The 25117-nt window shown below is 37.5% G+C and overlaps 1 protein-coding gene across 4 annotated transcripts in view; it reads right to left on the bottom strand.

Annotated features, from left to right (window-relative positions):
* adgrb1a (adhesion G protein-coupled receptor B1a) overlaps positions 1-25117 on the bottom strand; it is a 298620-nt gene that overhangs the window by 61578 nt on the left and 211925 nt on the right. For all 4 annotated transcript variants that reach the window (XM_030157687.1, XM_030157689.1, XM_030157686.1 and 1 more), the window contains one exon: positions 17823-17949. In XM_030157687.1, coding sequence (XP_030013547.1) covers positions 17823-17949 — 127 coding nt within the window. The remainder of the gene's footprint in view (positions 1-17822; positions 17950-25117) is intronic.

The following is a 25117-nucleotide window of genomic DNA, read 5'->3' as shown; positions in this document are numbered from 1 at the left end:
TGCCACGCTGCAGCAGACATTGTCTAGGTTGCCATGACAACACTGTAACATGGCAGCAGCTGCAGCCGGTCACATGGGTGTTGTGTAAAGGTGTGTGTTTCTGTTCTCGCTGCGCACTGCCCATAAATCTCAGCATTTGAAACATACGCAGATTGTTGATAGAACGAGTGTTCTGTGCAACGACAGAAATCTAACGAGCATCTCAAACTACAGGCAGTACATAGAAATATAGAAACTGAACAGATACATGAAAATATAGGCATTATTAACCTATGAGCATGCAACTGAGTTTAAAAGCATGCCAACATTGAGCTTTAAATCAAGTAAATTTAGAAACATTCATGTTGAACAAGATTCAATCATAGTGTGGAAGAATAATCAAAAACATTGTAGCAAAATACAGAGAAAAAGTCTGAAAACTCTGGGTGAAACTACACCGAACCTGAACTGAAGCCACATGGCATCACTAACCCTTTAACAACCCAGAAGCCCCAGGGGCCTGAAAAAGGGCAGGCTGGTGCACCGCAAAATCTAGTTGCATTTGATCTACTGTGGTGTAACTAAATAGAGCACAAAATGAAATGAAATGACAGTAAATAGTGCCGCTTCCAAACGGTTTAACCCAGGACCTTCTTTCAAAAAGCAATCTGGCATTTCAGCAGCTGTTGACAAATCTAATATCTTTAAGGTCAAGAGTGTAAAAGCATGTGTTTACTTCCCAGCATTATATAATTTACAGCTTGTATTATTGGCTGTTTATCTTGTCAGCATTTAACATCCATACGTCTCATTATATAAACCTTGAAACTGCACTTTTCATGGTGGGACTAAAGCAAAATCTGTCTCTTTGAGTTCGGTCTGATTCCATCTGAAAAATGAGGAAAATTTAAGGACTGGATGCACCAACTGGTCTTGTCCTAAATGTGAAGTTGATGCTTGTTGATGTTTGACACCAAAAAAAACTTCAGCTTAGCTCTAACTATGCATGTGATTGACCAAGGCAGCATGCCTCGCCTGCTTGTTAACAGTCTCCTGCTGTCCTGCTCATTTTTTAGCTATCGCACAGAATTTGCTGCAACTATGGAGGCACATAGAATATATTATCATGTAAACACACCAATATATACATATATACAGTCACGGAAAATATTATTAGACCATCAAAAGTCATCCAAAACAATGGTTCTGCAATCCAGTCCTAACTCCTGTGTGTGTCATGTGACTAAAACAGACAGAAAAGAAAACATGGAATGAATAAAAGCACTGTTTTTGTCAGTACAATGCATTAGCTATTGATGGAAGAACTGAAGTGATTTTGATTTTTTATCAAGAAAACATGTTAAATGGAAAGATATCAGCTCTGAAATTAAACTACTATGAGCCATTTTTGTTGGAATCATTACATTTGTCCAAACAAATGGACCTTTAGTTGGACCAGGCATTAAAATGAACAAGAAATTGAACAAAACAAGGGCAGTCTAATCATTTTTTCCACGACTGTACATGTTCTCTGTCAGTGTTTGCACCTCGGATAGCATCATTTTCGCTTTCTCCCTCCTTTAGACCATAACACCATCCATGCAACCCATGATGCATTGCACAAAAAAGACTTTGCCAATATTAGAACTCTGATTGAGCCTCATTTGTAGCAGAGATTGTTAAAGGCTGAGGCAAAAGCTCATCACTAATAATTGGCTATTATCTCCTCCCTCCAGAAAAAGATCTGACACTGTTGGACATATATTATTTCTGATTTTATTGAAGTGTAGGTAATTGTTGAACTGAACATATCTTGGCCTGGTATTGTAATTGTTTTGCATCATTTCATCAGGTATACATTTATCTGTTTTGTTTGATTTCTACTTCCTGAATGTGTAGTTTTGCACTTGGATTTGTATTCATTTATTATTATCTTTGGATGTATTTTGTTTGGTTTGTCTGACTTTATACTAGGGCTGAAAGATATATCGTTATTATATCGATATCGAGATATGAACATTCAAGATATCAATATCGAAAAAGCAACGATATAAACGACATAGATTTCCCCTGTGCTCGCCCTGCATGTACAGCTCTGGAAGTCACAACAAATTTAATTTATTTGTACTTTATGTTAATGTTGACGACTGGCAGTGAGTTCTTATAAATCAAACTGCACTTTCCACATTCTTTTGTATTATGATGTTTGTATTTTTCTGAAAAATGCCTGGTTTTCACCGAACCCATAGTCATATCATATCACATCGATATTGAGATATCTGGCATGAATATCGAGATATGAAATTTAGTCCATATCATTCAGCCCTACTTTATACAGTTTGACTTTATAGCTAGTTGTGTATAGCTAACCGTTAAGGCTATTTTTATTTCGACTATGACTAAAGTGACCGGGCATTTTCCATCAGGGCCCCTGGACTTTGGAACGGCCTGCCCGAGGAGATAAGGCTTGCGGAATCAGTAACATCTTTTAAATCACTTCTTAAAACGCATTTTTAAAGACTTGCTTTTATGTGATGTCTGTCCCCTTTTTAACCTTAATTTTAATTTCAATTTTTAAATTTGATCCTGTTTGATAATCAACTTGTTCATACATCTCTCTAATTGTGTTGCTTCTGTTTTAGTGTTTTTACTTGCTTCGTGTATCCTGCTGTTGTGCCCTCTGTCAAAGCACTTTGTAAACTTTGTTTTTAAAGGTGCTATACAAATAAAGTTATTATTTATTATTATTATTTAAAGAAATACTTGTTTAAAGGTGCGGGAGACTTTCATGCTGAATTTTTCATTAAATCTGTCAAACCTCAGTCATAGCTTAAGTATCACAAATCAGTAAGTCTTTCTGTGATTACTCACCTGATGAAAAATTCATCACGCAAGTCTCCTACACCTTTAAAAGACTAGGATCAATATTGGTGGATGAGATAAGGACATGATTTACCTGAATTAAATTAACCCTTTCATGCATTCTGGTCACTACAGTGGACACTTATTCTCCAGCTGTTCTCTTGTATATTCATGGGTTTTGTTGTTTTAATTCCATATCAGCCAACACAGTGGACGCTTATGCACCATCCCATAATACACTGCAATTCATACCATTACTGTAACTTTGCTGTTCTTGATAAACCTGATCTGCAGTAACATGTTTCAGTGTAAATCAATTATTTGTTAGAAAAAAAAAAAGTTTTTTGGTTGTTTTTTTTGCATATTATCTCCATGAAAAGAGTAATAATTAGCCTTAGAATATGTTAAAATGTGAGAAAACATCAGATTTTATTTCATTGTTTTAATATAAATTTCTGATATTGGGTTTTAAACACGTTTCTTTACTTCAAAAATTAAATGCATGGACATTTTTGTAACTCCATGAAAAAAAAAACAACAACTTGATCACTTTTTTCTTTTTTTCCCCATGCCTATGGAGGAATAAAAACACTCTAAAAAAAATCTTAACTAAGGTTCTCATAATTAATGCATGAAAGGGTTAAATGTGTCTTCTCTTCGGTTGTATATTTAGCAATGATTACACTGAATTTTTTTTGTTTGTTTGTTTGTTTTCATGTGCAAACTTTGTGTTAATTGTAAATAAAATTAGGCAAAATAAGTCTGGACTTCAGTCTAAACCGTTTCGGTCGCATTGTATATGGAACAATGGATGTGCTGTTTTTTGTTTGATGTTTAAAGTAATGAACGACCAGATACACTAATAAACTGAACTAACTAGAAGTGGGCGGGAAATATAAGACTTTCTTCATCCTGCTCCTTTTCAAACATGGGTGTGAAAATGTTTGTTCACCTGATGATTATTGAACGTCTGCTGATGAAATGCACGTGCATGAACGAAATAAATGAAATGGAAAGAAAATGAAATGAACATCAAACAGAAAGTACGGATAGAATCAGTAAATCTGGAACTCTTTGTCAAAATGACGGAAAAATTCAGTTGATTCTAGATGTGATTTTTCTGTTTTCCTTCATTGTCTGTAATTCCAGTTCAGAAGCCTCATATCTGCCACAACTGGAGTCAAGTTCACTCTGATACCGCTGCTATCAGCTGAGATGAACTGTGTTTACCTGAGTGAATGCCCTTCATATTTCAACTTTCTTTAAACACACTGCTTCAGCTATTCACCAAATAAAGACATACATTTGCTTCTGTCCTGATAAACCTTCTCACTGTACGCTTTATAAACGCACGTATGTTCGGTGTTATAACCTGAGTTGTCTAGGGTCACTATTATAGAAACCGCCAAAGTTTTACTCTACATTTACATCAGAGTAAATTTAAGACTAGACCTGGTCTTAGCGAGAAGAAGGTTTAAGTGTAGATGGTGCGACTGCTGCAACTATTTAGATTAGACTGATTCCAAGTTACAGTTTGAGTTCAACTAGCGTCTGGAACTCCGTCCAGTTTTGGTTTTCCAGTTGAATCAGTTCCTAATATGGCAGTTAAATTTTAATACTGTTTTCACATAAGGCATTTATTTGGTTTAGTTTGTGTTTATTTATGTACGGCCAAGTATGTAGTTTAGATTCGTGCCACAGACCAAAGCTTTTATATCCTGAGCTAATTTGTAACGTCTGCCCCTACCTGGGCTTTTATAGACATAAAATTATATGTAGTGTTGTACATAAGGTTATGTTTCATTACCATAACCATAATCTAAAACTAGTATAATACAAAAGTACTCGTAATCTATGTGATGTTTTATTATGTTGGTTGTTTGTCCAGAACAACAGATGGAAATTAGCTTTTCTGCTAAATCTGGTGCTTGGTCTTGTTCTGTGCAACTAATGCCAATACACACTGTTCTGTAACTAAATAAATAAATACAAATAAACACAAATACAAAAGGTCTAGTATGCTGGACAGTCACACCTTATGACATATTTGATATTTGGATCAAAACTCTACGTAGAAATCTTAATACACCCACAACACCTTTAGTAGTATTGAACTGTATCTTGTCAGAGGAACAACATTTAATTATACAGGGTGGGGAAGCAAAATGTACACTGAACATTTAGTTGTTTTTTCTCAGCAGGCACTACGTCAATTGTTTTGAACCCAAACATATACTGATGTCATAATCATACCTAACACTATTATCCATACCTTTTCAGAAACTTTTGCCCATATGAGTAATCAGGAAAGCAAACGTCAAAGAGTGTGTGATTTGCTGAATGCACTCGTCACACCAAAGGAGATTTCAAAAATAGTTGGAGTGTCCATAAAGACTGTTTCTAATGGAAAGAAGAGAATGACTATGAGCAAAACTATTACCAGAAAGTCTGGAAGATACTATTAAAGAAGAATGGGAGAAGTTGTCACCCCAATATTTGAGGAACACTTGCACAAGTTTCAGGAAGCGTGTGAAGGCAGTTATTGAGAAAGAAGGAGGACACATAGAATAAAAACATTTTCTATTATGTACATTTTCTTGTGGAAAATAAATTCTCATGACTTTCAATAAACTAATTGGTCATACACTGTCTTTCAATCCCTGCCTCAAAATATTGTACATTTTGCTTCCCCACCCTGTATATTCTTAAAAAACATACATTTCTATTAGTATGTGACACACGGACAGTCTGAATTGTGTTATTCATCAACCACCCATATGAACTGCTTATGGGTCAAAACATGGTATTCGAAATCTCTGATGGGACATTTTAGGGCTGTATTCACACCTGAAAAGTCCTTTGGTCCGCTTATTTGATTCGGATCAAATGCGGACTTTATTTTTTTCATTTGGGTCGGATCGCATTCTCATTACACTTTTTGGTAGTGGACCAAAATGCGTGAACACAAGCACGCATGTGACGAACTGCGCTGGCATTGGACAGAAAAGTCGGGGGCGGGGTGAACTAGAGACGGCCGGTGTTGATGAAAATAATCGTGGTGCTCCTACATACAGTTATCATTTTCGGAATATAAATTGTATTTTTACAGACACAAATTTTCGAAAATAATGTTAACACTCAAGAAAAGCTCAGTCGGAGCCAGTTTCATAATACGGTCATCTGACCAAATGTCAGTGACACATTCAGTTTCCTCGTAGCTCCTCGTCTGTCCACAGCTCATGTCTGCTGTTCGCTCCGAACACCTGCAAACCTCGGCTACTTCCAGCGGCTACGGCGGCTCGTCAAGCACAAAAAGGTGCAAGATTCCTTGGTTTGGTTCGGTTCGAGGTCAGTTATATTTACACCAGAAGTGAACCGGCCCAGAGTCCGTTTGGAAGCGGACCCAGGCCACCTCTGCTAGGTGGTCTGGGTCCGCTTGTTTGGTTCCAATCAGAGATCACATGTTTGTATTCACACCTAAAAAAACAGTCTGGACTTTCTGGGGAAACGAACTCTGGTCTGTTTTAAACGGACCAAACGTGGTAGGTGTGAATACACCCTTAGAGACAATGTGACAGATTAGTGTTACTAAATGACCCCCATTTTTACTGTGAAATTCATTTTAGCTTTAGTTGGATCATAAGGGATTATCTAAAACAAGAGGCTACTTTAAACTGAAATAAATGTTGGAATGTCAATCAATTAAAGTTTGCTCTCTAACGACACTTCACTTTGTGTTGACCCTTACACAAAAGTGAATCTCACACATTAGAGTTTGTTTAAAAAGCTTGAAACTCATCATTATATTTACTCCTAATGTAACTCAGGTTGTTTAATATTACAGCTACGGTGCTATATGCTTCTAAACTGATCATGTGATGAGATCAAAGCGTCAGGCGTTCACATAAGTGCCAGTAAATTTACACTTGAACTTCTTATTTTCAGGTTTTGTGTTGGATTTGTAAAGGTCAACACCCAAACCGTAGTATTTGTTACCGTTTTTCAACAGCCATCGTAACATGTCAGTGCCACTGGAAAGAAAAGTAAACAAATCCAAAAGTCCAACTCCTAAATACTCCAGTTAGTTAAGGCTCAGTCATCCAAAAACTACTGGGCTCCACATAAACGCCACCACTGCCACTGCTGCGTCCAGGTGAAGGGAGTTAAGGTGACATGAGGGGACGGTTTAATGAAATAAGCCTAGTGGTGGGGGGGTGGACATGACGGGGACCAGTACACCAGGGACGTTCTGCCCCCTCCTCTCTCTGTAGCAGAAGATAATTGGCTGAGTTTATAGCCTGTCTTGTCTTCAGGTTTGATGTGTGTGTCGGGGCCAAGTTAATTAAATCCCTCTGATTAATCTGCACTGCAGTGAGTTCCTTCTCTAACAGCAAACGGGTAGGGGGTGGGGGAAAAAGATTACGAGTGCAGTGGAATGGAAAGGCGTCTGCTGAGAAAGACAAACTTTTACTTCCTACTCAACCAATGACGGAGTGCGCCTGCAGGTCGCACGCAGCGTTCAAACAAAGGCACTGCCATCCCAATTAAAGGGACACAAATCCACACGAGCAGAGATAGATGCACTTTACACAGCACCGATAAACAGATGTTCATCCTCTAGAAATCTATTATCATTCCACAAATATGAAACAAGAATCGCAATTATCAGAGTACACATATTTAACAGACAAGCACACATGGACACAAACGGAGAACTGTTTATACCAAGCTAACAGTTTCCTGAGTCTAGCAGATAAGTAAAAATTACACAAACATCTTATTATATTCCTACTTTTTGCTGTTTTACATTTAAGTACCCCAAAATCTAGCATATTATATGATGATAGTTTAACCCTTTCATGCATAGTGGTCACTCCAGTGGACAGCTATTCTACAGCTGTTCTCTTGTACATTCATGGATTTTGTTGTTTTTTTGTTTTTGATTTTTTTTTACACATATCTTTATTAAGTTTTAAGACACTACATATCTTTTCTGGCATGAATTGGTAACATTATGTAGATCTCTCCTGAGCATAAACGCCCAGAATCACAAGCCCTTCTCATAGTTTTCACACAATTTATCAGTAAATACATGTTTGTGGAGTGGACATTTTTGCAACTTAATGAAAAATAGGTTCATAAGAATTTTTTTTTTCATTATTATTTTTTAATGTATTTTAAATTTTTTTTAAATTTTTTTCAAAGGAAATGTTTCAATTGCATTATTTTTTTCATGCCTAAAGAGGAATTAAAAACTCTTGGGAAAAATTTTTGATTAAGGTTCTCATAATTTGTGCATGAAAGGGTTAAAATATCTGCTTGTAAAAACTGCTTTTTCAGAGAAAGTTAACTCTCGAAGCACCGACTGATTTAAAATGTGTAGAAACTCTTAACAGCAGTCCTATCAATACCTAAAATATTTCAGGTAAAATGCAGTTTGTCTTTTTATGGTCATCAGATATGACCCATTTGGACGTTCAGAGGCTCTGTAGTGAACATGGAAACACACTTATCTTCTACAACACAGGTGTCAAACATGTGGCCCGGGGACCAAATCCGGCCCACCAAAGGGTCCAGTCTGGCCCCTGGGATGAATTTGTCAAATGCAAAAATTACACTGAAGATATGAATCCTTTTAGTTCAGGTTCCACATACAGACCAATTTAATCTCCAGTGGGTCAGATCAGTAAAATACTACCAGAATAACCGATAAATACTCACAACTCCAAATTTTTCTCTTTGTAAATGTAAAAATTTTCATGTCATTTTACTGTATTTACACTAAAACAAACTAACATTTCACAAAAACACGAATAACCTGAACAAATATAAACATTTTGAAATGTATGAAGTCTAATTTTAACAATATTCTGCCTGTTATTAAATGTTTTATGTATTTGTCGATCCGCTGTGATCTGTAAGTTGTAATTTACACGTTTAAATGATAAACTGAGACAGAATATTGTTAAAATTGCACTTAGTTTTCTTAAGACATTTCAGTTTGTTCATGTTATTCACATTGTTTTAAAGGACAGTTGGTAGATGTGAACATTTTCCCCACATAATTTTACTTTTTTTGCTCTAAAACATAGATGAAAGTTTGGAGTTGACATTATTTATATATTATTATGTTATTATTTCACTGGTCTGGCCCACTGCAGATCAAATTTGGCTAAATGTGGAACTGAACTCAAATGAGTTTGACAGCCCTGCTCTACAACATTGATTCACCAATAGAACCCATGTGGTTTGACAAATGACAGTGGTTGCAGACACTTGTTTTTATGCTCAGTTAATGACATATGCTTCTGAAATGGTCAATTTATTTTCCAGTTTTCTCCATCTTTATATAATAGTTTTTCAATTAATTCAAAGCTTTTATGAATTTGTACATGGCCAGTAGGTTAAATATAGGAAAATGACAGATTTTTACTGAAAAATGCAAAATGTAGAGAATAATATTGTGATAAATGGTGGTAAATAACTTATTTGGAAGTCACCACAGAAATAGTTCTAGGTCTTTAAGGGTTAAACCACTGTTTTTCAACCTTGGGGTCACCTGAAACTTCTAGTAATTGATTAAAAAAAAAAAAAAAACTAATAAAACTATATGGTGAGTTGACAGAGACAATCCCAATCCATAACAGACATGACAAACTGTGGTTGTGAAACTGCAGCACTGTGGTTCTGTTTCTGTGTCACATGTTCACTGTGGTCAGTTTCAGATGCTGCAGCTCTTTCATAATTCATAGTTTCAGTTCTTGTTTGTTCAGTATTAATTGTCCTCCTTGTAAATCCCAGCTGGACTGACTGGACAGATCCTGAGCCTTTGTGCAGTAATCTACACCTGGATTTACTGCCTCTGTCCATAATAATAGACATTATATAGACTAAATGTCCTCTAAAATTAACGTTTATTTACAACATAGTATAGCAAACTATTACATGATCAAAAACAAATTAATTTTAGCAAAAAAAAAAAAAGTCTCCATTTTGAATGTCTGGGGTCATCAAAAATTTGTGATGTTAAAATGGGGTCATGAGCTAAAAAAGGTTGGAAACCACTGGGTTAAACTGCAGTGAAATTAAGCTAAGAGCAAAGAAATCACTCATAATGATCATGTGCACGTTAAACTGAACACAATAAACAGACATTTATTATAACAGCTAGTTTTCCTATTTTCCTGTCATATGCTGTTGAGCCACATTATGTAATAAATTCCCATTATGTAATAAAAGTTCAAAATGTAATAAGAATGTCACGTCATCTTATGTAATAAACTGACGCATTTTGTAATAAACTACATCAACGCATTTTGACACATTTTTATTTTTTTTAAAAATGTAATAACATGGTTCATTATGTAATAACAATCCATACTAATATAATTTCAGAGCAATTTAGAAGAAATTAGTCACAGGAGCTACAGGTAATGGAATCAGAACTTTAACCACACAGTTTACGGATGAAAATAAAAATGTGTCCAGTGCATTTTGAAATAAATGTCTCGAATTGTAATAACTTACTACATAATGCGAAAAAATTTCCTACATAATGCACTGAGGTAGTTTATGACAAAATGCATCAGTTTATTACATAATGAGGCTTTATTACAAGATGACGTGACATTCTTATTACATTTTGAACTTTTACTACATAATGGGAATTTATTACATAATGGAGCTCAACATACGCAGATGATCATATCCTATATTTAATAAGGTAAGGAAATGGACTGCATTGCTGTTTACTGTTTTACTGACTTTTAAACGAAAAGCTACTGTTTCAAAGGGTGCGTCGAGTCAAACACACGATAACACAATATAGTTTATAGTGTGTATAAAATGCAGCATATGGTGATTCAGCCTAAAACACTAACATCAGCTACTGAGCCACAACTTGGCAGCGGTTTAAGTACATTTCTAAATTTTTAACAAATATACAACAGACTACACAGAGCAGCCCGAGGAACACCAGGCTTAACTGTTACATCTCGTTGGCTCATTTTTGGCCGGATACTACATTTTTCATTGAGAGAAAACGCAGCGTCTTTTTTCCTGCTATCATTGCAATGTACACTCAGCATTAGCCTCAGGTAGCCAGTGGGAAGCAGATGGGGTAAAACCACGAGGCAAAGTATCATGGGTAAAGACAAAAACTAGAATAGCAGTAGTAGAAATCAACACAGCAATTTACCATAGTGAATTATTTAATCTGCATTTGTACATGAATGATTGGGTCCCAGGCTTTTTGATCCGTGTAAGCGGTTGATCACGGTAACTGTGATCACTTTGAACGATTTCTACTTGTATACACGCATCACAGCAGGGCTCATGTCGCATGGGATAAATTCATTTGCTAACATAAGTATGCTTTCTATAGATATATTTAGTGCCCCTCTATGGATGAAGCACAGTTACAGACGTCTGAGCCCTGAAGCTCTGCAAGCATTGATGCTATTTACTGTTTTGTCACTCGAAAAATGTGGGCTAATTGACCACAGAGTTTAGTCAGTGCATCGGAAAAGGCTGGCTCGCACATGCTTTCAACATCTAAAAACGATACGACCACACATGCACATGCAACACCACGTTCATTCATTCATTCATCGTCGTCCCCCTCATCACTCAGGTCCAAGCAGTGTGGCGGGAAACCAAGCTCATGTTTCGGGGCTTTTGCTTTTGACTGCAGTGTTTTTTTTTTTTGTTTTTTTTTTCCTCTCTCTGTTTTTCCTTCTAAAAGCCTGCAGCGAAGTTGGACTGAGCAAAATGGACACGAGAGGTGGCAGCAAGAGAGTAAATGATGTAGTAAGCAGGGAGAGTGAGAGAGAAAGCTAAAATATAATGCAGCATCAGAGCATGAAAAATGGTGTGATGAAATGACTGAGGGGTACAGAGGAGAAGGAGAGGAGGAGGAGAGGAGCGAGGATGGTGGAGATGGAGAGGGAAAAAGAGGCTGGAGTGTTTGTCATGCTGAGGCTGTAGGAGGCTAGCTGCAGACAGAGCGGCTGGGCCATTTACAAGCTACTATGTATTGCAGTAGGAATAATTAGCATGGCAGGCATGGGTGTCTCACAAAATAAAAGAATGCGGGGGAAGGGGACGGCAGAATGAGTTGCCTTTTCCTCTGTTTTTGGCAAAGGCAGACGCTACAATCTAGCTTTCCCTGGAGGCTGCGAGCAGAGCAGTGAGCAGGCTGTGGTCTGCACAGGTGGAGGCGAGCTGCAGGGAAGACGCCATGCAGACCAGACCTCAGTGGGTCACCGTTAGCTGATACGCAATTTACACCAAAGGTTCAGCATCAGTTTAAGATACATTTGGAATTAATTACAGTGAAAAAAAGCACTGAATGCACAGTAAAGAATCAGAGGTGGTCTACAGGATCCTCAGGCACATGCTTCTAATCAATGGCATGTTCATATATTTAACAAAGCCGTGACTAAAACATGCTTTGGTCAATTAATGCTTTAGAACACAGGTGTCAAACATCCGGTTCGCCAATAGGGTCCAGTTCGACCCTGGGATGAATTTGTGAAATGCAAAAATTACACTGAAGATATTAACCATTCTTTTAATTCAGGTTCCACATTTAGAACATTTCAATCTCACGTGGGTCATAATAACTTATAAATACTCACAACTCCAAATTTTTCTCTTTGTAAATGTAAATATTTTCATGTATTTACACTCAAAGTATAATATTGCAAAAATATCTGAATAACCTGAACTAATATAAACCTGAAATGTCTTAAGAGAAGTAAGTGCAATTTTAACAATATTCTGTCTGTTATTAAATGTTTTGTGTGTTTGTAGATCCACTGTGATCTGTAAGTTCTAATGTACATGTGGAAATGAATAGTGTTAAAATTACACTTATTTTTTCAGTTTGTTCATGTTATTCACATTGTTTGAAAGAATAGTTTGCAGATGTAAACCTTTTCACAATGTAAATTTACTTTTTTCGCTCTAAAACATAGAGAATAGTTTGGAGTTGACATTATTTATGTATTATTCTGTTATTATTTTACTGGTTGGGCCCACTGCAGATCAAATTTAGCTGAATGTGGAACTGAACTAACATGAGTTTGACAGCCCTGCTTTAGAATAAAAGTCTAGGCCACTAATTAATATGATTTTTTTTATAATTCAAATTTTTATTTGATTTTGTAATGGAGAATTTACATGTTTTACATTCACATGCAACATTTTAGTGTTGTTCCCTCCACCAAGGAACGGTGGAGGTTATGTTTTCATCAGGGTTCGTCTGTCTGTCTGTGTGCAAGATAACTCAAAAAGTTATGGATGGATTTGGAGGAAATTTTCAGAAAATGTTGATACTGGCACAAGGAACACATGATTACATTTTGGTGGTGATGGGGCGGGGGGGATCTGCCTTGGCAGAGGTCTGCGCTCTCCGAGTGCTTTTCTAGTATTTCTATATTTCTTTTCTTCTCAGAAAAGAACGAAACAATCTATCTGTACAATTGTTTATCTGTGTATAACTCCTGTGTTATCACTTCCTGATTTCTTTTCCCCCTTTTTTTTAAACAACAAAACATGAATTACAAAAAAAAATACAAATGACAGTAATACAGTAGCTAAAAAACAGTGGGTGTCACGATTTGTTCCTTTTTAGTGTTCATAAAGTCCATCCATGGTTTCCAGCATTCTTCAAATTTGTCATGTTCTAGTCTCAAAGCAAATGTAAGTTTCTCCATCAGGGGAATTTCTTTTACAAGCTCTATCCAACCTTCTAATGTGGGTAGTTTGTCAGTCATCCATTTTCCACTTTCCTGCTAGCAACCAACAAAATATTCAACAGACATTTTTTACAAAATCCTTTTATACATTCTGGTTGTTTGCCCTAACCTCGCCCCAATCACTTTATCAATGCTTCGTTTTATTTTCTCCCAATAAAGAGACAGTTTAGGACAGCTCCAAAATACCTGAAGGTAATGAGCCTTATTGATTCCACAGAACCTCAACAAGATGTGTCCGCATTTGAACCTCTATGTGCTGGTGTTGTAAAAAAGCAATTAATATGATTTTTAAGCAAAAACAAGCTTCTAGCATTAATGTTTAACTGCTGGATGGATTCTCATGGGATCCCATCGATCACTAGGTGTTGCTTGTTGGACAAAATTAAAAAAAACAACACAGTACATGTTTGTGTTTGTGGTATTTTAGACACAAAACATTACCTGGTTAATCAAGAACACAAACTGATAGAAATAAGACTGAACATAATCCTTCTTTTTTGATTTTGGTATGCATTGTTTAGTACCATTCTCAGTTTTTTTCACAAAGTTGTGACCCGATGACCAGATAAAAATGCTGCCATTACATTTGAAGAGAAAGTGAGGAATGGACTATGACAACTATGTTATAAAAGTAGAAGTTACTGACTGTTCCTCATAAAGTCATAGTCCATAAAAAATTAATTTTGACCGAATGTGAAGCAAATTAAACTGTACATGTTATACATCTCCTCTGTGTTTGTTGGATTTGTGTTTTGTGTGTATGTCAAGTAAAAAAACCAGTTCGAAAATGCTGCCATTGTATGTTTCTGCAAACCATAAACATGTAATCTAAAGGTGATTTGTCATGGAAGAATCTAGAGGGGTTTTTTTGCCTGGATAAAACCAGAACTTTGCAACCAGAGACAGGCGTTACATAGGTATTTAGGATTCATGTCTACAGACATTTTGCTCAGAATTTGAAAAAGACTGTGGTTTGGTTAAAATATTACTGAAGACACTGTGAGTCATCTTCTGGAACACCTATGCAGACTTGATCTGCGTTAAATCAAGGCCTGGTATCATTGTCTAAGCCTGACAAGATGCTGCTACTGCTAAACCTAACTACAAAAACTATTCACTACACTTAACATCATTTCTGTAGGGGTTTGAAAAGCACAATGGTCAATGAAAACACCAGACAAATGGTGATATGAAACATATTTTTGAGATCTTACGTTGGAGGCTGAGCTCATCAAATAATGGCGTTGTATGTCACGCCAGTTCTTATGGCATTTGGCGTGCCATACCTACGCATTTTTGAGCTTTCACGTGTTATTCAACGCCATTTCATCTGCAGTTCACATAACCTTTACCCTCAATGCGTGGTATTTGACACTAATAACGGTGTGGACACACACAGAATGCTTATAATGCATACAGATAACATGCCAATTAAAATCAAAGTGGAAATGTACAATGGCAACATTTCAATCTGTTTGCACTGAAGCTTTTTGATTCATCACGTGATATTTTCAGTCTTAAAACACAGGAAGGATACCCATAAGATCCCCCCGTTTCACACTGTCCATGCTGATCTTTTGTTGTGTCCAACCAACAGCCCAGAACATACATGTGATAAAGTCAAAAGCCCTCGAAAAGCAACTCGACAGATATTTATGTGTAATTTTCTCATGGTGAGATATTTCTCAGGGTTGAACCTTTGGATATTTTACAGTGAAAAATGACTTGAACGATTAAACAGCGATCAAAGAGGATGGGGTCAAGGTTAAGGGTTGAACACACGTCAATAACATCATATCGTCAGCCTTTACAGAGCATGGACGCCTGCAGGTCAGCAAAGAGTAGAAACACCATTTACTTCCAGTCATTCTGCCGTAGTAAATATCACCTTTATCAATATAAATATAGCATCACAGGCTAAATACAGATCACTCTGTCGTTGTTGGATTACACTGGTCTGCAAGGAAACTGCTTCCAGAATAAAAGTAATGAAATTTTACCACATGAGAGTCACTGATAAAGAAAAATCCAGTCAAAAATGCTGGTTGGCTGAACTTTCCAAGATACAGCCTTGGGTCAAAATGTGAAATTCAAGAATTAACGAGAGAATGGGTTTGACTCAAAAGGAATATTTGTCTCAGAGCTACAAGATCTACTGCAAAACACTGTCTGCACATTAGAATACATTCACTTTACAGGTTCTATTTGGTGGAAGATTTATAAAACTATTATAGAAATGCACATAAAACAATATATATGTGTAATAACACTTAATCATATACCTTGAAAACATCAGCAAACCGGCACTTTTGTCATTTGTTTTCCAATTAATCTTATTAAAATACGTAACATTTTGCACATTTAATCTCTGAAGCTAATCATTTCTAAAAAATTGTAGACCAGTGTAGCCATCTTGAAAATAAGTCAATGGTAAACATATCCAGTAGTCATGACTTGAGGTACATGTACGCTTTATGCTAGTAGCATCTGATATCTGCTGCTGCTCAATGTGTGAACTTATAGCTGGCCATGGTGCGACCCCCGCCCCCCCTTCTTCCCGGAACCCCCCATCTTCCAAGCCTCAGCTCAAGCTGTGCTCTGGGCTGGAAACTGCAGATTATTATCATCTGATTGATCGTTTAGCCTACGATATGTGCATATTGCAAAACACAATGTAGCAAAGTGTTAAAACGTTAATGCAATTGTATTCAATGATCTGAAGCCAATGACCCACTATTAACTCATTATTGTCTCTTTTATTTAAAGAAAAGGACCAGGACAGTGGCATGTGAAGTAGAGCAGAACAATTGATCAGTGTTTGGCATGAGTGTCACATCCAAATTGTAGGAGCTGTTTTTTTATGCTTTAAAAAGGTGAAATGTGACATCACATACTGCTGTAAATGAAGCGTTGTGGTGCTACACATCTACAAATCATGCTCATTTGCACAGACACCAACCCAAACACAGACCGCCTTTGCATTTATTAATGAGAATGAAGTGCAAAAAGGACCATTCTGACTAATCCTATGTTTTATATTGCACTATCTGTCAACATAAACGCACTATGATTGAGTTCACCGTTAATTAGCAGCTGGAGTCAGAACGTGGTTAGCCTACTTTAGCATTTTGACTCGAAGCAGCAGGAAACGGTGAGCTCTGTCGAAAGCTAACAAATGAACAGGATGTATCTCATTTGTTTAACACATAGAAATGCTCAGATGTGGTCTTTGTGCTGATGTAGGACGACACATCCAGTATATGTGTGTGAAGCAGCCTGCCAGGCCTAGCCAGCCCTCGTAGGCCACGGAGGCGGCACGCTGCCTTCTATGTCTTTAAGAAAAGCCTCGGTGCCCATGCTGTTACCAGGGCAACTACTGAACAAACTGCTTCCGAGGCAATTTCCAGTCTAATAATAACTAATCGCACTGAATGAAAATTCCCCACAAAGACACTGCCCTTTCCCCAAAGAAACTGGGGCACGTTTTGAGTCACAGGGATGGTTCCATTATCACACACTGCTCCTGCCTCCCTGTGTCCAGCTGCATCCACGCTGTAAAGGAATGATGCTCTGATCTGGAGCTCCAAGTCTTATTAAGTATTTTTTTCTTTATACCTCCAGCTTATCACATGCAGCACCTTTTCCACTGGGCCTGGTAACCATGGAGACAGCATTGACAGTCAAATATGTTAAAATATGCTAATATGAACATCAAATGTTGGTGTGCACATGAAATAGGTAAAAAAAAAAAAAAATGAATAGGGGTTGGGGGTGCATGCAGGTATGATGATCAGCTCTAACATGATTGTAAATCCCACTCACCATGAGGAGCTGATCAGAACATGTGGCAGTGATCAGCACCAGCCTGTGCATCTGCAGATGAACTGCACAGGTTAGCACATTCCTGTGTGCATTTGCCTTTTAGAATACATAAACAGCCTATTTCCTTCTAGATACGTCCCCAAAAATCCTTTCCCCTACCATGGCTAGAGCCTAATAACCTTTTGCAGCATGGCTTTGGCATGTCGAAGCAGAAAGAGAGAGGGTGGGGAGGGGGAGAGGGAGGATCTGTTGATATGTAATGACAATGACGCCCTTTGGAAGGCAGAAAAAAAATAAAAAAAATAAAAACAGCTGATGCATTCACATAAAACCCCACAAAAACACACCGTCTCCGATACCTTTAAAGTCAACGAAGTGAAGGCAGGTTGTCGGACTTACCATTTCGGGGTTTAGCCGTGCTAAAATGGCGAAGGTGGACAGTCTGTCACACACGCATTTGGTTCTGAATGAGTCGACTAGCACGGCTTTGCAGCCCCTGGCAGACCAGGATCCCAGCAGAGAAGAGCTGCACGGGAAAAAGAAACACACACACACACACACACACACACACACACACACACACACACACACACACACACACGCACGCACACACACAGAGACAGACGCACATATACACAAACACGCGCACACACGCACACACACACGCACAAAGAGCGATGCGGTGAATAAAGAGACAGCTCCGGCAAAACGGAAGAAGAGGAGCAAAAGCAAAAAGACAGCGGTTCAAATCCCACCACGTTACACCGGCGATTTATTCTACTTTACATCTTCGCCGGTTGCAGGAGAAGGCGCAGGAGCGACGGGAACGCGGTGATGAGGAGGCTGTGAGGCGGCTGCAGCAGGTCTGCCTGGACCAGACACCGGCAACAGCAGCCCCAGCACCAGCCCCAAGACCAAGAATATGAATAAGAATAAGAATAAAAATGATTATTATTATTATTATTATTATTATTATTATTATTATTATTATTATTATTATCACCATCATATTGTTATTGTTCTTATTATTATGTGCGATTTATTTGTACATGTAATATTATTGATATTATAAAGCTATATATACAACTACTAGACATGACCACATCAGGACTGACAAGAAGAGACTTTAAAATATCCAAGCAACTTATATAGTTGGTCACCACCTCCTTTTGGAACCACAGTAGAACACTGGAATAACGCTTACACTTCAGTCTCTGTTTGACTTTCTATCACTGCCCTGAAATGTGTAAATACAATCAGAAGTCTTTATTTACAGTACTGTACAGGAAGCTCTTTTAGAGGTAGTTCTTTAGCAGGTGTCTTTTAGAGCATATACACTAACCTTAATCTGGTGCTAACCCACTGTTGTGTTGTGTGTTGGTCTGTCTGGTTTTTGTCCCATGCTGTATGTAAAGCTGCTGAATACTTGAATTTCCCTCAGGATTAATAAAGTATCTATCTATCTATCTATCTATCTATCTATCTATCTATCTATCTATCTATCTATCTATCTATCTATCTATCTATCTATCTATCTATCTATCTATCTATCTATCAGATTTTTTTTAATAAAGGAAATAACGTGTCTGTTATTGCACAATCAATATCTTAATCTTATACATCTGTTTCTTTTTTTAATATCAGAAAAACAGTGATCCACTGACATCAGAGACAAATTCAGTCATAAAAGCCCATAAAACATGTTGGCACTACTACTTTTCTGTAATACTACTACTACTACTACTACTACTACTACTACTACTACTACTACTACTACGTCCACTACCACTGTTTACTTATAAATAATTAATTTGCTGCATGCTTTCTAGGACTGTGTTCTGGCCATTTGAGTTTCCCCTAAGGGGATTAACGGCATAAAGTTTGGATGTCTTTTCCAGCTTTTATTAATCTATCATGTTGAAATGGTGATAGACTGGGAACTGTTTAAAAAGAAGTGAAAAAAAAAATGTTCCTTTTGTTTTCTTATCATGTTTTATTGTGTTTTATGTCAATGGCCATGTCTTCACTTGACGTATTGAGGTAACTTTCATCTTTAATAAAACTGGTGCTGTTGTACCAGTTAAATGCCAGATGCACAAATTTATTGGCCAAGCCTTGAAAATTATATTTGACAGGAAGCTGTGTTTCCATGGTAACATCCAATCACACCCGCTGACAGTAGAAGTTTTGCGTTGTCATCAGAGCCACAGGTTTAATTAATAACTGAAGCCTTTCAGCACTTTCACTCCCGGAGCTGGATTCATCACTGAAATGGTCGTTTGAGGAACTTCAACTACAGTGGAGTCCACGTTTAATGCTTTTATCTACATGTTTCTGCAACCTGTCAGAACATGTGCTTTATGTTCCTGATGCTGCTGAGCATTAGATTAGGTGAAAGTTTCCACAAACCTTCAGCGCTGCATTGGATTTGAAACTGGAAAATGATGGAGACACTCGAATCTGAGAAAAAAAATGTCTCTATGAAATAAAATACATCACTGGGTATCTGATAAAACTCTGTGGAATACAAGTTAAGCCAGAAAAAATAAATAAATAAATAAACAGTTGACATTAAATACAAACTGGAATCCATGTGTTATATTGTTCCTTCTCTTCATCTGATTAGCTTCTGGACTTTCCAAATTTGCAAACTTATAGTTTTATGTTCTAAATTGACTGCTGTTTGTACTTTATTTATTGCTTCATATAGAAAATACACATTACTTAGTCCACTATTATACACTGTTAGTCTTCTATATGAAGTTTTTTGACATATTGCAGCTTTACGGTTTGATTATTTGACACTGCTCTGGGTATAAGGCAATGAAATATCCCCTCGAGTGGGCGTCTCGTACAGATTGGCTTTACATTAGCGTGTCGATTCACAGAAAAATTAAGCAAATAAGTCAAATTGATGAATCATCAACATGCAACAGACTAGAATTCTCACACAAATTCACATCCAGTTGATTGACTCAAATTTACATCAAGCTGATTGAGCAGCATACTGGTTTTGAGTCACACTTGTTCTCTGGCCATGGAATCCAAATGAATTTGTCAGGCTGTGACAATAGTGAGCACTTAGGATGTCAGTCATCATCCTGCATGTCTGAGAGGAGTTCAGAAGGATCTAGACGCTCCATTCAGACCCCACATCCAGTCAAAGAACGAGCAAAGAAAGCAGGCAGTCTACATCCATGTGTGGTACCTATGACCCATCTGAATCTGACCGCTGCCAGTCCTGTTTACGTTCACATTTCCCATCCTATACTTGAATTGATCTTTTTTCATTGGTTCTTTTTAACAGGAAATGCATTATGCAGCTAGAAGCATGTAAACAACTGGAACAAAAAATCCATATGTGTTTGTTGACCATGTCATTCCACATCACAGGAGTACATTTGTTGCTACAGCATCTCCTCATTTCTTGCTGTTCTGCAGATTTTGGAACCTGATTACCATTCAGCCACAGCAGCGATTGATAAAGCCTCCTTATTTTGAGGCATGACTTATCACAGGTTTTTGTTGTGCATAAGGCTACGTTTAAACGGAAACAATCTGAACTGAAAACGTAAAAGTAGCGTTGTGTGCTCACTTTTAATTCTGTGTTTAGATCAGTGTTTCTCCAGAAGTGGGGCAGGCCCCCCCAGGGGGGGGGGGGCTCAAACACTTGCCAGGGGGGGCATGGGATCATTCCTAGGTGTTTATTTTTTATTGAGGTTAGAACATGTATCAGGTGGAACTAATGTTTTAGCATTGGAGCACCCTGGACTCATTTTAGGGACGTACAACAAACAAGTCTACTGCCATGGTGATCTGTCACTAGACTAGACAAAGAGTTTAGGTTTAGAGAGTGGACAAGGACTGGACTGGAAAAGAAAAATGTGCAATGTTTCTGCTTTTGCACAGTTTGTACAATTTGCACTTTGATGTTCTGAGATGTGCAACGTAAACAGGCTCATTGCAGCCACTGATATTGTTAAAATGTTCATCTTTGTTACCAAAATGTGTTTGTTGTTCTAAAAAAAAAAAAGAGTACCTTATTGTCATAGTTTTGAGATAATTACACATTTCCTATTTTCATTTTGAAAAATAATGTCTCAGGGAGCAGTCTGGTTGAGTTCATTTGTATTGTTCAATCAAAAATCTACATTATTTTTAATTTGCACAACAAATTATTCAAGGAAATGCAAAAAGTATTCCTACGATATTGATGTTTTTTTCAATAAAAGTAATAATTGCACCACAGGTACAATGTTGGTGGACTTGGAGATTTTTCATGCTCCAAAGGGGGGCCCGACAGAAAAAGTCTGAGAACCACTGGTTTAGACGTGTGTTTTTTGGTGGAAATCTGGATGCAGATGGACATGCAAAAGTGGGTGAAATTTCCTATTTATCGATGCACATATGCACACCAGGTGGCATCACTACAACCAAGACCAAGCACCTGTGTAGAACCTTTCTATTTCTCTGTCTGTAACTGGTGCATCGATAATTTGCTGAAGGTAATTAATGTGCCTTCTCTGCTCTCTATGACTCTATAAAGATTGTGACAAATGCTGAAATGACTCTTGGTTGTAAATTAGAGCGGCTAGGACAACTTGAAGGTCTGTTCTCACATGTCGTTTTCCTGTACATGTCGTTTTCCTGTACTGGTGTGTGTGTGCCTGTAATGCCAACTTTTAGTTTCGTTGTACATATGTGTTATGACAATTAAGGCATTCTATTCTATTCTATTCTATTCTATTCTATTCTATTCTATTCTAGTCTATTCTATTCTAAACTCTATGTGACAAGAAAATGCAGTTTTGTGTTTTCAACCCTTCAGACGGTGAGCGTTTTTAAGATTTCCACTTTAGAAGGCGGTTTCACTTTTTTGCCCAAAAATATTGTTACTGTCTAAATGAAAGGCATATCTAATAAAACATTTTGGAGTTTTCACCTGAGAGCTTTGTCGCATAAACTGGGCCTAAAACAAGATGAAAATGGAATTAAATTACTTGAAACAGTTAAAATATGAATGTTGATGAACTATAATTTGACCTACTCGTTTAACTACATTAAATACATGAAATTTCTTCAACTATTTTTCAATTCAGTCTACTTAGGTTGATATGATTTTATAATCCAGTTTCAGCTTCTTCATCTTTTCTGGACTGAATTAGCTTAACAAGTGAAATGGACATGTATATTTTATTGTTTTGCCTTAATCTGTCTAACTTTGTTCGTAAATAGGCTCCATAAACCCTGGACACACCTGCTGGTCCATTTCTCTGCATTCTGCTCCATGTCAGGACCAAACTGGCTGTTGTTTACATCATTGTTTTCCTTTTGTTTTTCAAAGTTTCTCAAGATGGCAATTTTTTAATCAACTTCTAGTTTTTCTTGCAATGTGAAAGGACCTATACTGAAAGAAAAGCTAAAACCGACCCTTAAAACAGCCGTCTAAGAACTAAAATAGTCCCTAGTTACTGCAGTGTGAACAAAAGGAAAAGGTGGTTTTTTTCTCCAACAGCTTTAAGAACTATGAAAAGTTTCTTGCAGTGCGAAGTCACCTAATGAAAGCATCCACATCTGTCATGTTTCTATTTATTTCATCTTTTCCTTTCACTCGTCACCGGTAGAGCAGCAGGCTTCTGATTTTTCCAACACCGACTTTTCTCCTAGCAGAACACACGGCATTACAACCAAAACCAAAACAACACACAGTAAAAAGAGTATTTAACAATCTTACAGGTCCATGCGCTTCAATGAGTTATGTGTGGTATTTGTGTGTTAGCCTCAGGAGGTGGATCAGTGCTGACATTAGCACATCACCTCCAACAGAAATCCAATATATTAAGACTCAATGCAGTTTCTCTGTAAGGCTGACGTGATTAGGCCTCTGTGTGAGCCATAGTGGCCCACAGACAGTCTTACCCCAGCATCTAATTGGATAATTTAGGTGCTGGTCCAACAGCCCTGCATGGAAGACTGTCCTCTGCCAAGAATAGGCCACATGGATGAAAAGCACTCTGCCAGCACAAGGGAAAACTGAGAAACCTGGGCTTTTGTTAACAGAGCTGTGAGGAATCCTGATGGTTTCATGTGGGGTTTACTCAAATCGGCTGTGACAATATATATTTCCACACTGATGATGACAGTTACAGATCTGATCGTCAAATTATTTCACTGGACGTAATTAGGACACCTCATGGAACCTTTTACTGGACTACTACACACTCAAACACTCTTGTTTTTATATGTTTTAGCTGTGTTTATGTTTTCTTTCTGTTCAGGCCTTTTTTTGGATTTAGCGACTCAGGGAAACGCACAAGAATTCCAATGTAACTATACTGTGATGTATCTGTGCAAATGGAAAATCAAGTCTATTCCATTCTACTACCTGTATTCTATGTGGATTTCCCCATTTTAACAGATTCACTGTATCTATTCTTTGGGACAAACTTTTTTCCCCCAAACACCGCCTTCAGTTTTCCTCATTTATGAGGAAGAAAAATGGGAGGATCAGCTATTAAGTAGTTTAATGCACTGCCTCAGGTAGTCGATTGAACTGTAGCCTTAAATCAGTGGTGGGCCCTCAGGGCCAGCAGGGCCTTCTGTGCTGGCCCTATAAAAATGAAATTAAGTGTGTGGAAAGGATCTGTCTTGAGTATTTAGTCAGTTTCATTAGTTTAATATCCACAAAACTGAAATATCTGATGGTGCCGTGTGAGTGGCTGTGAGCTGCAGCAGCTCTGTCTTGCGATTTCATTTGTTTTTGGTCATGTTTCAAACTGTGTGTTTTCAGCCTGTATTCTCTGCACTTTGTTTATGAATTTGCTGCTGTCAGCTGTGAAATTTCCCCATGGTGGGATCAGTAAAGTCTTATCTTATCTTATCTTATCTTATCTTATCTTATCTTATCTTATCTTATCTTATCTCCTCTTATCTCATCTCTCGTCAGACTCAGTGACTATGGTTTCATCTCACTGGGTCAGCACTACTGATATAGCTAGCCTGTTGCAGAGAGACCACAAATCTGATTTACAATAAGGTTTAGTGACGAATCAAATTTTGATGTTAAATGACAGGACACTTTCTGCAACATGCCCTCTGCTACCCCCAACATTCATCATGATGTCTGTTCTTATCCTGGTTTTTATCCCGAATTGTTTTTATCTTTTCTGGTCTTTATTGTGTTTTATTGCATCTTGTTTTTATTTATTTGACCTTATCTATTTTATTCTTTTACTTATCCATGCTGCTTTACTTATGAATGGTGGAACACTGAACACTTTTTGTCCTGTCTGTAAGCGTGATCAAGTGCCGGTCTTGCATGTTCAATGTACGTGTTGTTGTAATGCCAAGGCAATCACCTAGACTGCAAAACAAATCTACCTACAGGTATAAATAAAGTAACCTTGACCTTGACCTTGAAATTCCTATGTATGAACGTGAACTTAAGGCGTCCTCTGTGACTGCTACACCAGATCTCAGAGCTGATCCACTGAAAACAGCTTTCTTAAGGCGCCCTTTTGGAGGCAAAAGAGAAATAATTGGGAGAGGAAATACTAAAAAACTAAATTCACTAACAAAGATCAACAAAGGATTTGCAGTGGCCGAGGTTATATTTCATCAAATCAGAGAAAACACTGAACAAAGTCTGAGGCTGTTTTGGTCAACGACATGACTGACTTCAGTGACACCAGGCT

Source organism: Sphaeramia orbicularis, chromosome 16 (genome assembly GCF_902148855.1).
Source record: "Sphaeramia orbicularis chromosome 16, fSphaOr1.1, whole genome shotgun sequence".
NCBI classification, from domain to species: domain Eukaryota; kingdom Metazoa; phylum Chordata; class Actinopteri; order Kurtiformes; family Apogonidae; genus Sphaeramia; species Sphaeramia orbicularis.
This window is presented reverse-complemented; position numbering and strand designations above follow the sequence as displayed.